Source organism: Plectropomus leopardus, chromosome 1, assembly GCF_026936395.1.
Source record: "Plectropomus leopardus strain MGB_pleo_1.0 chromosome 1, ASM2693639v1, whole genome shotgun sequence".
Classification (NCBI taxonomy): domain Eukaryota; kingdom Metazoa; phylum Chordata; class Actinopteri; order Perciformes; family Serranidae; genus Plectropomus; species Plectropomus leopardus.
The window spans coordinates 40,867,646-40,883,306 of record NC_142176.1 but is presented as its reverse complement, the minus strand read 5'-3'; the positions used below and the strand labels follow the sequence as shown (position 1 = coordinate 40,883,306).

The following is a 15,661-nucleotide window of genomic DNA, read 5'->3' as shown; positions in this document are numbered from 1 at the left end:
CATACATGAGCAAATTTGGTTTAATTTCTTTGAAAAACATGAGAAAAAAGACAATCAGCAACTTAGCATAAAGTGTCCTGCAAAATGCAAAAGGAAAAGCTGATGAAAAAAATTGTCAAATATCTTAGGGAAAATATCAAGAAAACTACATTTATATTTATCATAATTAAATATTAAAAATTGATTACAGTTAAATATTTATTATCATTTATTTATATTTTTTTTTATTTTTGCCTTTTTCTTAGGCAATTTCCTGTTTTTTACTCTTTTACTTTCTTTTTTATGTTTGTTTTTTGGTTATTTTCAGGTAATTTTCTTGTAACTTTAACCTAATTTCTTGCTTTTTTGTAGTTATTTCTTGTTACGTTTCTCATTGCCTTCTTTTCCATGTTTTTGAAAAAAAAATCAAGCCAATTTGCTCAGGCTTCAAAGGGTTAACCCTTTAAAACCTGGATTGTTGTCAGTTTTGTTGTGCTGTGTTCAGATGCCAGAAAAAGCGTCAAGGGGGAGTATAATATTTTCAAGAAGCTTTGCAAAAAAATTCCATAAAATTTCATTTACAAATCTAATCATTTATATTTTGAGTTATTCTAAAAGACAAAACATTTGTATGTCTTTTAGAATAATTAAATTTTTTTTTAGCATTTTCATTTAAGTCATTTTAGTATTTAGTATTTAGTTTTCTTTAGACTCTTCTTTTTCGTTGCTTACTTTCAGGTAATTTTCTTGTATTTTTTTGTTTTCCTGCTAATGTTTTGGCCATTTTTTTTGTTAAGTTGCTCATTGCCTTCTTTCTCTCAAGCCTTTGAAAGAAATCAAGCCAATTTGCTTGGGTGTAAAAGGTTTAATGTCTTAACAGAAATGTCCCTTTTCTCTACCCCAAATCACAAGTAGAACATATTCATCCACACCGCTGAGCACTGAAAACATCACCATCATCTTCATAATAATAATAATGACATCACATCATTAATTTATAGAAAATCATTATCAACAAATCAGCTGCTCAAAGCTGAGTAGCTGTGGAATCCAGACCTGTCATCACTGTGATTGATTGATTGATTGTTTGGATTTTTGATACTGATTGATTGATTGATCGTCTGATTTATTGATTGATGAAGCAGGCATTCATGCACATGTCTGCTCACAAACACAGAAGCTGGTAAACCGTTGCTGTCTCTTTAAAAACCTCTGGCTGACTCCACTCTCACTGAAAATCAGAGAATCTGTCACAGTTTGTGTTTCGTCCTGCAGCGCTTAGACCGCTCCCGTTTATATACTCTGCTCCCAGCACCCTCTCTCTCACACTCTCTCTCTTACAGACACACACACACACGCACACACACTCATCAATTTATAATGCTTTCCCTTCCAAGCCCCAAACACAAACCTTCATCTTATTCTAACCATAGTCTTATAGTCACAAAAATCAAGTCTTCAAAAGATTATTTCAGACAAAACAAACGTGGATGTTCAGCAGGAGAACACATGCACTGAGCAGGAAACCTTCTCAGTCTTTTTTTTTTTCTTGGCTGCTCCGACTCGCCGCTCCTCGCCATCTGGACTCTGAGCAGAGTGCAACCAGGAGTTGACTCTCTTTAACAGCTAACTGATATCTGCAGTCAGGTCAAACACCTGTTGGGGAGCAACAGAGGAGGAGGAGAAGGAGGAAGGACAGCAGGAGCAGAAACAGGCAACCGGCCTTCAGGAGGACTCATTTTTTAAAAGGTCTTGTAACGCTGCCTGGAATTAAATTCAAGATCAACTCAAAAACAAAAGCTAAGAAGGATGCAGGAGTATGAAGGGAATTTGGATGCGTGCATGCTCAACAGATCCTGAAGACTGTGTAATGAATTAGACAAAAACATGATTTGTAACAGATAAATGAATTTTTTGAGATGGTCAAAGTTGATAATGACACCAAAGTGAACTCTATCTTATAAGATTTCAGTGGAGTTTCCACCCTCTCCAGATATTTCTGTATTTTTTGATTGATCTCTATATCAAATTTTCAATGATAAAGGCAAAATACAATGAATGCCATGAACACCAAGTAGAATATACCACCAGTTTCCCACCCACCCTCAACCTCGGGCACATAAACCAAAACACACAAAATGAAATGAAATAAAATAAAAGGGGACCATAACAGCAAGAGAAAAAAAACCCAATAATAATATAATACTAATTACAGGGGGAAAAAAGAAAGAAAAAGAAACAAAAAAGGAGAGGGGGGCATACACAGACTTTGATATAAATATCAAGCAGCAGAGTGAGGTGCAAACACACTTATATATACAATAAACACCATAAGGTTATTTCAAAGCAAACATGTATTAACACATAAACAATACAATCTCAGGTCAGAGAGGAGAACTCAGCAGGTCTCAAAGAAATGAAATGAGACCAGAGAGGTTAGTTCTGAGCCATTTAAACTCCCTGCAGAATAAAGAACAGAAGTCCTGGCATGTTGAGGCCCAGATACACTAAATAAACGTCAGTGAACCAGCGATGACAAAAGCCCCCTTCTGTGTCCTCTCATGTCACTGTGTCTCAGCCAAAGTTACACATGAACGCTTCACAGCTTCACCGCCAGGTGAGGGAGAGCCTGGTGTGCCTCTGACTGCTTGACAGCAGTGTTGACACTTAATAGTTTGCAAAGTTAAAAAGCTGCAGTTTTGCAGTACAATAATTTGTTTTAAGTGTTCTAAATTAGTCTGTTAAATTAGGTTTTGCCTCTGAAATGATAACTGTTCTCACTATGAAAGATGTTAACTTTCACCTGATCTGTGCTGCAGCAAACAGCTCCTCTAGGGGTGAGCTGCGGGTGGCTCACACAACACCAAAACGGCAATATCAAAATATCCTGCAGGGACTGATTGAAGGCATTCCAAACTCCTGAGGTTTTTGGGTTCAATGACCTTTCTTTGCACTTTCTGTGACATTACATAGCTGGTGACAATTTTTATTATCATAGGCATATTATTATAGACCTACTAACTACTCGGAATAAGCTGACAAAGCCCTGTGAGACAGAAGCAGAGCACACTAATGCCAAGAAATGTAACTTTTTTTTTTCTCACAAACACTGAAATGACATTTGTTGTCTCCAAAAAACAAAAGAACATCTGAATCCCCTAAATTAAAAACTGAATAACTACTTGATTAATAAATATTTAATTAGCTGAATATCTGGTCCAGCCCTTTGTTGGTTTTTATGCCTCTACGTCGGAGCCATTGTGTTTTCGGGTTGTCCGTCCGTCTGGACCATTCATGTGAAAGCCATATCTCAAGGACACCTTGAGGAAATTTCTTCAAATTTGAAACAACCATTGACTCAACTATGACCTGTTTCAAATTTGGGGTTTGAAGGTCAAGGTCACTGTGTCCTCTCATCTATCTCATTCTCATGAACGTGATGCCTGCACAAATGTTCACTTGGACTCAGAATAAACAGATCTAATGGTCGAAGGTCAAAGGTCAATGTCACGGTGACCACAAAAAAAGTTTTTGGCCATGACTCATGAATTCGTACACTCCAATTTCACACTAATGTCTCATGGGATATAATGATGAAGTTTTGACATTTAAGATCCAAGAGGTCAAAGGTCAAGTGTGACATCACATTGTTCTGCAAAGACACTTCTCTACCCATAACTCAGGTAAGAAGAAGACACATTTGGTCATATACTGAATTGGTGACACTAATTTTGGGTGAACCTGTGCTGATTGTAGAGATCTTATGTGTTGCTGCAGGGGAAGATGTGAATTGGCTCTTAGCTATAACCTGGTACATTGAATCAAATGGTAATATTTATGTTTTAAACTGGACATGGTCATTTTAAAATAAAAAAAAAAATTGTGTGCAAAGCATCCATGTTTTCACAGACACGGTGCTAACTGAGGCATACAATCACATGGCTGTATTTCTATTTTTTTCTTTTTCTATTTTTCATATATATATATGGAATAAAAGCAAAAAAAAGCATATCTTCTTTATTAAATTTATTTTGTCTCTATTTCTTTATTTTTATCTTTTTCAGTATAGATGGTGGTTTTTTGTTTGTTTTTTCTATTTTCTTTTTGCTTCTTTCTTTATTTCTCCCCTTTATTTTTTTTACTTTAATTCTTGTAAAAAAAATATTATTATTATTATTGTTGTTATTGTTACTGTTATTTTTATTATTGCTGTTATTATTATTATTATTATTAGGTCGGGGTCAGAGTTTTAGCAGACCAACAAGTTGCCCTGCGGAAGAATTTATCAAAGAAAATGATCAACTTTCTAAGTTATTGATTTATGCAGTTATTAAATTGTGAATTCTAACTTTTATTATGACAGAGTGATGAATCCATCTGATTTCCTGCGGGCTGGTCAGAGACTTCCTCTGAACATTGTTTGTGTCTGCAGCTGTTTTTTTCCTGAACGTCTGATCACAGATCGTCCGTCTGATCCAGCAGCCGGATCGAGTTCTGACACTGATAATGGAATTTCCATGACAGCTTTCCTCCGTCTTTATCAGGGAGCAACGAGGCGTGTTTCAGGCAAACGGGCCCGCTGCCGCACAAAGGAGCCATCAACACGCTAATTAACAGCTGGCTTCAGACCTGAGCAAGAGGCACCCCAGGTCATTATCATCAAAGCCGAGAAATTCACCTCGTGCATATGAGGAAGAGGAGGAGCAAGGTGTTTGGTAAATAACCTCAACTATGAACTCTCATGTTTCTCTCAAAGCTCAAACTAAAACCTGTACATATGTGTTTCAAAGTGCTCGAAGTTTCTATTATTGAAATAAAAATCCACGGAATGTGCAAGCACTGAAAGGAGTCTGTAAGAAAAAGACATTTAAAATCAATATGTGCATAAATATTAGGGGTCGACCGATATTGTTTTTTCAGGGCTGATACCAATACTGATTACTAGTAGTAAATGAGACCAATAGCCAATATTTTGAACCGATATGCATTTACAATAAAAAATGTAAATCTTTCTGTCAATATTAAAAATTTGGGATATGACAAACTCCAAAGCAAATCTTTGTTTAAATGCCTTTAGCAAATGTTTAATCAAACCTGGAACTTTTCAAATCAGATACAGCAAGTTTCCTGAAACTTTTTCTATAAAGTCAAGTGAAAATGTAAATAAAAAATGAATAAATAAAAATAGCTCCCTGGGGTTTTACAAAGTAAAAGTTCCCCCAGCGCTGACACTTTCTTTGCACTTTTTATTTATTCATTTATATATTTAAGGGACAAAGCATATTAATGAACATCAGTACAAAATACAAATGTAAATATGCAGGGGTTAGCACGACTGCTAATTTACATCTGTAGTCCCTAGGCAGGTAACAGATAAAAGAAAGAAAGAAAGAAAGAAAGAAAGAAAGAAAAAGAAAGAAAGAAAGAAAGAAAGAAAGAAAGAAAGAAAAAGAAGACAAACAAAACAATACGGCAATTCATACAGAGGACAAAAATGCATTAAAAGTGCAAATGTAACCTGTATGGCATGAAGTGCATGGTTTTAAGTGCTTTATCTGTGCTCCGAATGTAGAATTCAACATGTGTTGGTTACGTATTATGCCAAATATCAGCCCCAATAATCGTCCAGGCTGATAATCTGTTGACCCCTAATAAAAATACATTTTAAATGTGAACCTGAGTGATGAAATAGGTTACAGACACTTCTGTAATGAGTGAGAGATTGTTTGTGCCATCGAGTCATAACAAGTGTTGATATGTGGAGTGCTAGTTCATTTCAGAGGGCTGTATCTCAGTGTGAACCGCACAGCATCCTTACAGATGTACGACTGATGCTGGAGTTAAAGAAGCTCCTCCGAGCGTCTCTGTTGGATGTTTTAATTAGCAGCGAGCCTTGAAGCTCCAGCTGTGCTCACTCAGCCAGCTCAACTCCAAATCAGCAGACGATCATCTGAAATATTCAGATGGAAAAAACATCAGAGATGACCAATCAGGCAGCCAGGGGTCTCCTGGAAAGGCCAAGTATCCGGGCAGATCGCAGTGCACAGACTGTACGGCAAGCGAGTCACTGACCGTCAGCGGATCATGAGGATCTCAGTCAGAGTCAGTGTTTTTGCTCTGCAGCTGCTGCTTTCATGGAGCTGCCAGGTTCTTCTGAACAGTTATAAATATTTTTAGCCACACTACCATTTTTTTTAGCCAATACCGATAACCGAAAGTTGCCTCCTCCTCAGGCCGATAACCAATACAATAACCGATTCATTTTTTTAAAACTTTAAAAAGAAGTGTTTAACCTGTAGTTTGTGCTTTATTTATGTTTATGATTGTGTTTATGATTGATTGATTATGTTTAAGATGTAGTGAGAGAATGTGGCTGATTTAATACTCCATAGACCTATCGTCTCTCTGAAGCTGTGCGAGACGTCCGCACACGTTTTTAAGCGAGCTGCAGATGTTATTGTTGTTGTTCTTCTTCTTCTCTGCGCTTATTAGCAGCTCCACGGACTTTAAAGGTGAACCGCCACCCAATGCTGTCCTTCTCAAGTCAATGAAAGCAGTATGGCTTATTGGCACTATTTATCAGCTGTAATTTTAATTATCGTATGAATAAATCATTGTGTAAATTTCCCATTATCGGCTGACAATTTGTCAGACAGATACACACTGTGCATCCAGGATATTACCTCGAACTCAAATCCAGTCTGAAACACACCAAACTTCCTCAGCATCCAGACCACAGAGCCACCAGAGGCCTGCTGGCCAAAATAACTTCACACACACACCGACATGGATGGACTCTCTGCTGTGTTCTGAGCACATCCTCACCCAGTTTGTGGAAAACTTTCAACTGGGACACACTCACATTCACCTTCTCTGGCAGGGACTGGAAGCGCTTCATGTTAAACTGTTCTGAGGTCTGCAGAGCTGCACCAGGTAAAAGCGTGGCTCAAGTAAACTCAGAGTAGCGGCAGCAGGTTTATCGGGGTCGATGTGTAACACCATCTGATGTGACCTTTGGCCTAATTTTGGTGTAACATTTGGTGAACACTGGTGTAAAAACCAATACTTTTTTAGACCGACATTATATAAGACACAGTGCACACTTACTGTCACTGCAGACACAAATGTCCCCACAACTAACGCTTTCATGAGGGAAAAATGTAACGCCTGCACACTGACTGCGTGGCATGGAGTGAGTGTGCAGTCGTTACCTTTTTCCCTCAAAGTTTTTTTTGAAAGCCTTGTTCCTACGTGATGTGCATATAACGATCCATTTTTACCCCACAACTAATGCTGCCATTAACAAACATTTTTATTATTAAAAATGTTCAATTAACCCTTTGAAACCTGGGTTAACACAACTTATCAAGTATTTAAACCTCCAAGATCTAAGTTAGTTATTTTGAAAAAAAAAACCAAAACATATAATTGTTTTTTTTTGTTTTTGTTTTGTATTATTATTATTATTATTATTATTATTATTATTATTATTATTATTACTATATTGCATTAGTGTCTTTGAAAAATAAAAAATAAAAAAACTTGGGAATGTCCAAACGTGAACTCTGAGCTACGAGTGTTTTTTTTGAGTGTTTGAGACACTCGATTAGAACAGAGCCAGAAATTCACCTGACCAAATCTTCTCTCTTCTTCACACTCTCCCTGTCTGAGAGTCCAGCGTCACTCAGCTTTAACCCGTCAACATGACAGGAGGTCGCATCCACCAAAACAGTAAACAGAATAAAGACAAGTGGAGTTCATCCCGTCTCACTGAGCGGCTGTGAAGCACCTTCATTATCCAAAAATTGCAGACAAGACCAGAGGATCTCCAGACTGAGACAGAGAGAAGATGAAACTTCAGATTTATTGTTTGTAATGATGCGCACACCAACTGGAAGAAGAGGAGGAAGAAAGAGGAAGACGAGCTGTGTGGGCGAGACGGAGAAACCTCCAGGGGGCCGAGACGCCTGTCTCATCCCGGAGGAGAAGAAGAAGAAATACAAAAGAAGGAAAAAAATGACAAGACACAACAACATCAGAAGTGTGTGAGGACAGAGACGCCGCGGAGACGAAGAGAACAAATAGAAGAGCTAAAGTGAAGACACAGACTGCAGACCTGATGCTGAGCGTGAGGTTAACAACTCTGTGTTCTTGTACTTCTTTGTGAGGACCGTGGCAGTTTTAAAACATTAATTTTACAAAGTTGAATTATTTTGGGAAACAAACATTTTGAAAAATTATATAGTTTCTGGGAAGTATGAAGCGAGACCATTTTGGACAATTTGGGATGCCATTTTAAAGAACTGACAACAATTGTTTTACATTATATTTATCAATTTTGAAAAAGAAAGACATTTCTAAAAGCAGGGTCAATTTGGAAAGTCAGAACTTTCGTTTTTTAAGTGAAAACATTTTAATAAGTGAAGACAAGTGAAGTGGTTTTGAGGGAGCAGGGCATGCACTTTTCTGAAAACTGAGAACATTTTTGGAGAGTAGTTACAAAGGGACATTCACTAACTGAAGCACGTCAGTGCGAGTTATATTGACCCAGAAAGCAAAGTTCACAGCTGAAAAGTCTGTTGCTGTTCCTGCTTCCGAGTGGTCAGTTGACATGACAGTGATGTAGTCCAGCCCATTCTCTTTCAGAAATCATCAAACACCATTGCTTTAGCAGTGCTTTTGGTGTAAGATCCCAATGCCAAAAAACACCTCTTACGTCACACAGCTGGACAAAAACATTCGTAGTTTATTATATGCCACCAGACAGCCAGACGGCACCTGCCACAGCAGCATGACACCCAAACATTCGGTGTCAGTTGAAAATGTCGCCGCACAGAAGCTGTTGTATCCACATGAAATGCAGCAGTCATCACGTAGAAACCATAAAGAGCCTATAAGGCGGACGGGACAGGTGGAGGCTGGATCAAACTAACCCCAGACTTTCATGTGTCCCCCCCCCGTCTGAATGTGATGTTTTTTTTCTACATCTTACCATGTGCCTCTTTGGCCTAATCCATCTGTGCAAGCACGTGCTTTTGTTGCCTAAACAAAACCATGTGCAGCGTGATCTCACCATGTGCATGTGCTGATATCATGGCTGTGGCATCACAGACGCAGAAGGATATCTCAATAGTAATATGTATAAGCAGAAGCCCTCTGAGAGAGAGCCAGGGTATAATGCATGTCACTGCATTGAATGTACACTGTCATTTTAATGTACCCTAAAACCACAGTGAAATACAATCAAATTATTTATTTAACACATTAAAACCTGGACAAATTGGCTTTTTTTTCATAAAGATGGGAAGAAAGTAATGAGCAACAAAAGAAGAAATGACCCACATACAAGAAAAAAAAGAAAAAGTAAACAAAAAATGGAAAAAATCTTTAAAATAAAAATAATTCTGTAAAATAATTTTAAATATATAATCACGAAATTAGTTCCTTTACTTTTTTTAAAAAAAATGTCCATTTACATCAACTAATCTCTTTTTTGCATCTCTCTTCTTTACTATGCTGGTAATACGTCTTCTTTGGTGCTCATGGTTTCAGTAAAATTAACTGAATGATTGAATTGTGGAGAATATTACCAAGCTAATAATGTGTGTAGCATGTTCACATTGACAAAAGTTTAAACATGTGTACATACTGTATGTGTGATCTAAGCAGCTAAATAACATTATCTCCAGCAGGTAGCCAACAACCTGGTTTTATACATCTAAAGAACGTCTATAAAAAACTCTATAAAAACTAAGCCTCTTATTGGGACAGGCCTTAACTTGTCAAAATGTGTCATCACACCGGGCTAGTAAAAGGGACTGGGTGTTTATCTGGGACCAGGTTTATATTTGAAGTTTTACAGTATTTGGCATACGAACTTGAACTTAAAGCAACAATGTGATGTGAAGACCTGGGATGAGAAGGAGTTGGACTTTCTCTGTCAGTATAGCACGCTTTGCTGAGGAATACACTGCTTCAATCAGCTACACCTAATATCAACAAATGTACTCATCCACATACAAAATGGCAAACTTTCCCTTTAAAGTTGCGTAGAAACCTGGATAATGTTAAAACACGTCATCACAGGATCTGGAAAACATACAACAGAAATACATTTTTGAATCCCGGAGTGCACAGGTCAGTCATCTCTTTGTAATCTTTCAGTTTGATGAATAAAGTTTGCTGCAGTCTGCAGCAGGAATGTGGGTCAGCAGGTTAGTTAGAGCTGATCTCAGGTCTGTTCCTAAGGCTGTCACTCTCACACACTATGTGCTCTGTGCCCTTCTAACCTGCCACCTCTTACATAACACGCCTGCTGCCTTCGGGTGACGTCAGAAACAGCACGACTGCCAGCTGAGAGCGCATGAGTGAGCTGACAGACTGAGGGATTATTCACTCTCTCATACATTTCCACACTGAGCACACTGATCTCCTTCTCATTTGTTTTAGTGGAGTTGATCTCATTTCAAAGACGGTTTGGCCCACAAGATATCTAAATTTCCCAGATTTTAGTGCCTCTGTTTATGCTGATTGAACTGTTTATTTCATACACTGCTGACTCTTTTTAAAAACAGTAAACACATTCAGAACAGTTCAAAATTTTAACCTCAGACTCTTCAACCCGTCTTTAAAATCTGACCTTTGACCTTCCAGTGGCTAGAGGTCAAGCTTGCTGTCAGTCAGCTGTAACAAAATACACGGATATTTTCACTGTAGTTGGACAAACTAACCATCACACCTCACATTAGACACTGTGCAGCTCTAACTAAAACAGATGTTTTTAGATCGATTTTACATCATTTTAGGGTTTTGTATATCCTTTTTACAATGAATTTGTAAAATTTTACTAATTTTTAAAACTTGTGTTATGGAAAAAAAATAGAAATTGTTATAAGTGTATATTTATGAATCTTGGCATTCGCAGTACTTGTTTTTTATTATGCACAAAAAAAAGCAGGCAAATTCTGTGTATGTGAAACCTGCTTGATGATAAACCTGTTTCTGATTCTGACAATTCTCACACTCACATTATGATAGAAACGTCGAATTACTGTGTTGATCTGACTAAAACTGGGCCTTTGAAATACATGTAAACATGTCACTTCAACTGAAATCATACTATATCGAATTTCTCAAAGTTGGACTAACACACCTAGATAATGTGGTTGGAGGTCAATTAACTCTTTCATATTTATGACTCAGCTGTACTTAAACTGGCTGAAGCGTTCAGCGCATGCTCCATAGTTCCTGAGCTGGGCTTTGACCCGGAAGTCAGACAGCAAAAAATTTGTAGAAGAAAGCGGAGAAAAACAAAAGAAGTAGAAGGGAGGACAACAAAACAAGAGAAGCATAGAGTACGTACGGGATGCACAACAGCGAAAAGTTATCCATTTCATCACTGTTCAACGCGAAACCTGTTTGCTGCTTGCTGACTTGTTTGGTACGCGACGTAAAAGCTAAATGAGCTGATGAGCTTGTGTTAAGCAGGGATGATAACGCCGTTCTCAATCTACCAGTCAGGTGTCGCCCTGCTGACACATATCTATGAGACTGATAAACACTAACAACGCCCACACACTGGAGTGATAACACTCAAACATATTTGAGGAGACATTATGACTGATGATGATTTTTTCAGGGTGCATTTTTTTCATTTTGTGAGTGGAGTCAGGTGGTGCAGCTGTGTGAGTGATCCATGTCGAACAGCAGCTGATCTCACGCCTTTACACAGCTCTGTGCAAGGCGCACTTGAATGCAGCATGTGAGTGCTGATCACTCCCTGGGAGGTTACTTTTATTTCTCTCTCATTATTTACTCGTGTCCCGGCTCCTCGCGGCTCTCTGTTTTGACTAAACGTCTCAGAACCAGAGTCACACTATCTGCTTCCTCTCAGCTCAAACACTCACTGGGATTGTTTTTTTTTCCTCCTTCTCCTTGAACAGCTGTTACGTAACAAACGACTCTGCTCTGAGAAACTCAATGAAGCTCCATCTGACCGCCCCCCTCTCTCTCGCTCTCTCTCTCTCTCTCTTTTTCTCCAAGCTGCATACCAACAGGGAGGCCTGAGAGCTGCACACTCTAGACAAAGGGTTAACTGCACTTCCCTCATTGGTATTAATTATGTGCATGTGACTGTTCCTATACAAACAAATAAGATCTTTACGTGTGCTTTAAGCCAAAAGCAAATGACTCTTTTCAATACATTTATCAGACCATTATTTTTGTTAATTGTTTAGTTCAGAAAACATTTAAAGACAGTGAAACAAATGTCCATCACAGCTACCCAGGTGATGTCTTCAGATGTCCAAAACTAATTATTCTCTATGAGAAAAGGCTCATATGAGAAGCTGGAGCACAGAACATTTCCTGCTTTTGCGTGAAAAATGACTCAAACAGTAATCAGTTATCAAAACAGTTGCAGAATACTTTTCTGTCAATCAATGAATCCATTAATCAGTGAATAGTTTCACTCCTATGACAGTGCAAAAAAAAAAAAAGCTCAGGATCAGAGGAGATTAAGTCCATAAAGCTTGACGCAGAATCACCAACATGGGAAAAAGTATGTGGACAGACAAAGAGTAAACTTCTATGTAGCAGAGATTCCATCAAAATGTAGCACTAATTTCGGCTGAATTTTTAGAATATGATCAAAATAAAACATGACTGATTGCTTATTTGCATTCACTCATCTTGTATGAATATAGAGGCACAGTCCCTCCCTTTTTTGGTCCTGTTTAAATTGTGCCATGAGTTACACATGATTTTGAAAATCAAGAAAGTTGCAGTTTTCAGCTCATTACCCAATAGCCATAAAAAACATAGATATGTTACGCTTACACATTATTATGCAGCAGATGTGTTGAAACTTTACATTTCAACAATGCTGTGGCGATCATTTGGTTAGGTTTAGGCATAAAAACTACTGGTTTAGGAGAAGATCATATCATACCATACATGGTTTTGGAGAGAAAAGTCCCCACTGGAAAAACAGCAACAGGTTCCTAAAAAACACCCACATTGGGGTGCTACAAAACCACATGAAAAACAGCAACAAGTCACAAGAATCACCAACGTTTGAGGCTAAAAAGCCACAAAGCCACGTCACTTTAGAAACGTCGATACGATATGTATGAAAGATACTTTTATAACGCATTTGTGGTTCTGCATGCCAAAGTTTTCCTCTGGTGACCCAGCTGCTTCACGTTCACTTACTTCATGTATGTCATCATTTATTCACTCCGTCTGTTTTGGCTTTTTTTTTGTCCGCACAACTTTTACACCTTATGCAGTCAACTTTTTCCCATTTTCCACCGTTGAGGCACAAATTAAAAGTGTGCCTAGAAACAGGTGGATGACAGCACACTAACCTGACAGTGTAACATGCATTATCCTCTAACTGATTAATTGACTAATTGTTTGTGCTCTAGCTCCACTACATCCTAAAAGTGTTGGATGGGGTTGAGGTCAGAAGGAGGCATTCTATAGCCTATGGAGCTGGCTTTGACTCATTTTAACCCTTACATGATCAAAAATGACCGCCACTATGTTATAGTGGTAGTATTAGTATAGAAAACGGCCTAAATCATCTTTTTTCAACTTGAAATAACTTTTCCTAAAATGACACGAACATGAGAAAAAAAAAGCGGGAAAACCTACATATTCACAAAGTTTGTGATGAAAGACATATTTTTCTTCATGCAAAATACGTTTTAAAATTCAATCAAGCTGCTTTATTTTAGGGCTTTAGTGAAGGCCGGTCATTTTTGACCCTTAGACAAGTGGTGTATACACAGAAAGTTAAGACAGCACAATTAAAAGAGGAAAGCAGCAAACACAAACACTGCTGTCTGAAATAGCATTGTGTCCCGAAGCATCAAGATTTACCCTCACTTAAACTAAGAGACCAAACCAGGAAAAACACTGAGCTTTAAGACATGAATGGGTGTCAGACTCATCCGGATTCACTATTTAAAGTCACTTATTCCAAAAATGCAGCCATTTAATCAGAGTTGAAGTGAAGTGACACGATTCACCACTGGCTGTCAGCTCTCTCACTGTCCAGCTTCATGCGGCTTCACAAACACCAGAAACTCCACAAACTGCAGCAAAAAGGTCAAAAAGCTGCGAGCCACTGTATCACGAGTGTGTGTGGAGGTTTAATGTGTGTGTTGGTGTGTGTCTGACACAAACCGTTTGAAGTTGCTGCTGCAGCCTGACAGCCGACACATTCACGAGCCAACTGGGGTTCAAATAATACAAAAATAAAAACCCAGCGGAAGTCTTACCTTTGCTGTAGCCGGAGCTGCTGTGTCTCCTAGCCGGAGTCAGGTGCTCTCCGCCCCGCAGAGTCTCCAGGCTCACTGGCGTCTCCGCGAGCGGCGTGGCGGGCTCAGAGCCGCTCCTGCCCGGGTCGCTCGTCGAATCCTGCGGGGACGACTCCATCCATACACCGAAAAAAAAGTCGACCTACAAAATAATCCTCTCAGCAGTTAGCGAATGTTAAAAGAACAAAAAAAGGACAGAGCCGGCGGAGCGGAGTGTCTGAACAGCGGGAGAGGCGCGGCTGCTGGGCGGCTGTCAGGTCGCTGCTGTGAGCGCCGTTTGGAGGAGACGAAGCCGGGCTGAGAGAGAGGGAGGGCGGCGCTGTGGAGAGCTGGGCTGCCCTCCCTGGAGGCTAAGACCCGGACAGGATCCACTCCGCACGGCAACTTCTAAATTTTGACGGCAAAACAAACAGAGCAGGTCAAAAGTCTGTCAGAAAACTAAACACCCGAGTCACGTCAAGTCACTAATATTGATTATTGAGCAAGGTGAAGGTGTGAGGAGTTCAGGGTGTGCCACAGACAGTCTCTGAGATCTACAAGCAGATTGACACAAGGAACTTGCTATCTGCAACAACTTGGCAGGGTGCAAAGGAAGCTGGGTAAAACCGACTGAACATGAGTTCAGTCATAGAAAATTATAAAAATGATGACCTTTGACATTCAGAAAATAATGTCTGCAGTCAGAGAACTATTTGCATTTTAAAGATACATCACACTAGGTGGGTTTCCATTAACCCTCAATTGAAACTGCAAATATAAGATACCACTAAAAGAATCCACAATGGAAACACATCCATTTAAAAAAACTTATTCATCACAAAAAAAAATTTAAAGCTCACATGAGGTGGTATTTCAGGCAATTATCCAATGTCTTGGTAGCCCCCGTGATGCCTTGCGTGAATTAAGGGCGGGCCTTCCAGCATTGAGCAATGGTTTCCAGTTGAGCCCCAGCAAGTGCGCTATGCATTGATGCAAAATTTACATAGTGGCCGAAAGGGGAATTACACCATTCGAGTCGGTCAAATGATGCACATTGGCCCAGAAAGACTTCCCCATTGACTAACACTGGGAAAGAGACGTCTGTAAACCAGTATATAATTTTTTGTGAGTGTCAAAACCCCCGCGAAATGTCTTCTGTACCTATCTAGATGTAAACCATACAGTTTGATAACATTTGGAAAGTCTAAAAGAGCTGCAAGATTACATTTTTTAGACCGCCATTCAAGCCACAGAAGCACTAATCTAGTAGTCAGTTACTCCGCAAGTAGAAGTTACCCACTCAGCCGTCTTTGGCTGGAGTTAATCTCTTCTACGCATGCTTTATGGGTCAGTAGATCCGGGTATTATATTATACACAT

General features: G+C 39.0%; 1 protein-coding gene across 2 annotated transcripts in view; it reads right to left on the bottom strand.

Annotated features, from left to right (window-relative positions):
• Window positions 1-14,825, bottom strand: part of LOC121941804 (nuclear receptor ROR-alpha A-like) — a 119,602-nt gene extending 104,777 nt beyond the window's left edge. For both annotated transcript variants that reach the window (XM_088081190.1, XM_088081191.1), the window contains exon 1: window positions 14,265-14,825. In XM_088081190.1, the coding sequence (XP_087937316.1) occupies window positions 14,265-14,421 (157 nt within the window). In that variant the 5' untranslated portion in view covers window positions 14,422-14,825. The remainder of the gene's footprint in view (window positions 1-14,264) is intronic.
• Window positions 14,826-15,661: the final 836 nt, after the last annotated feature.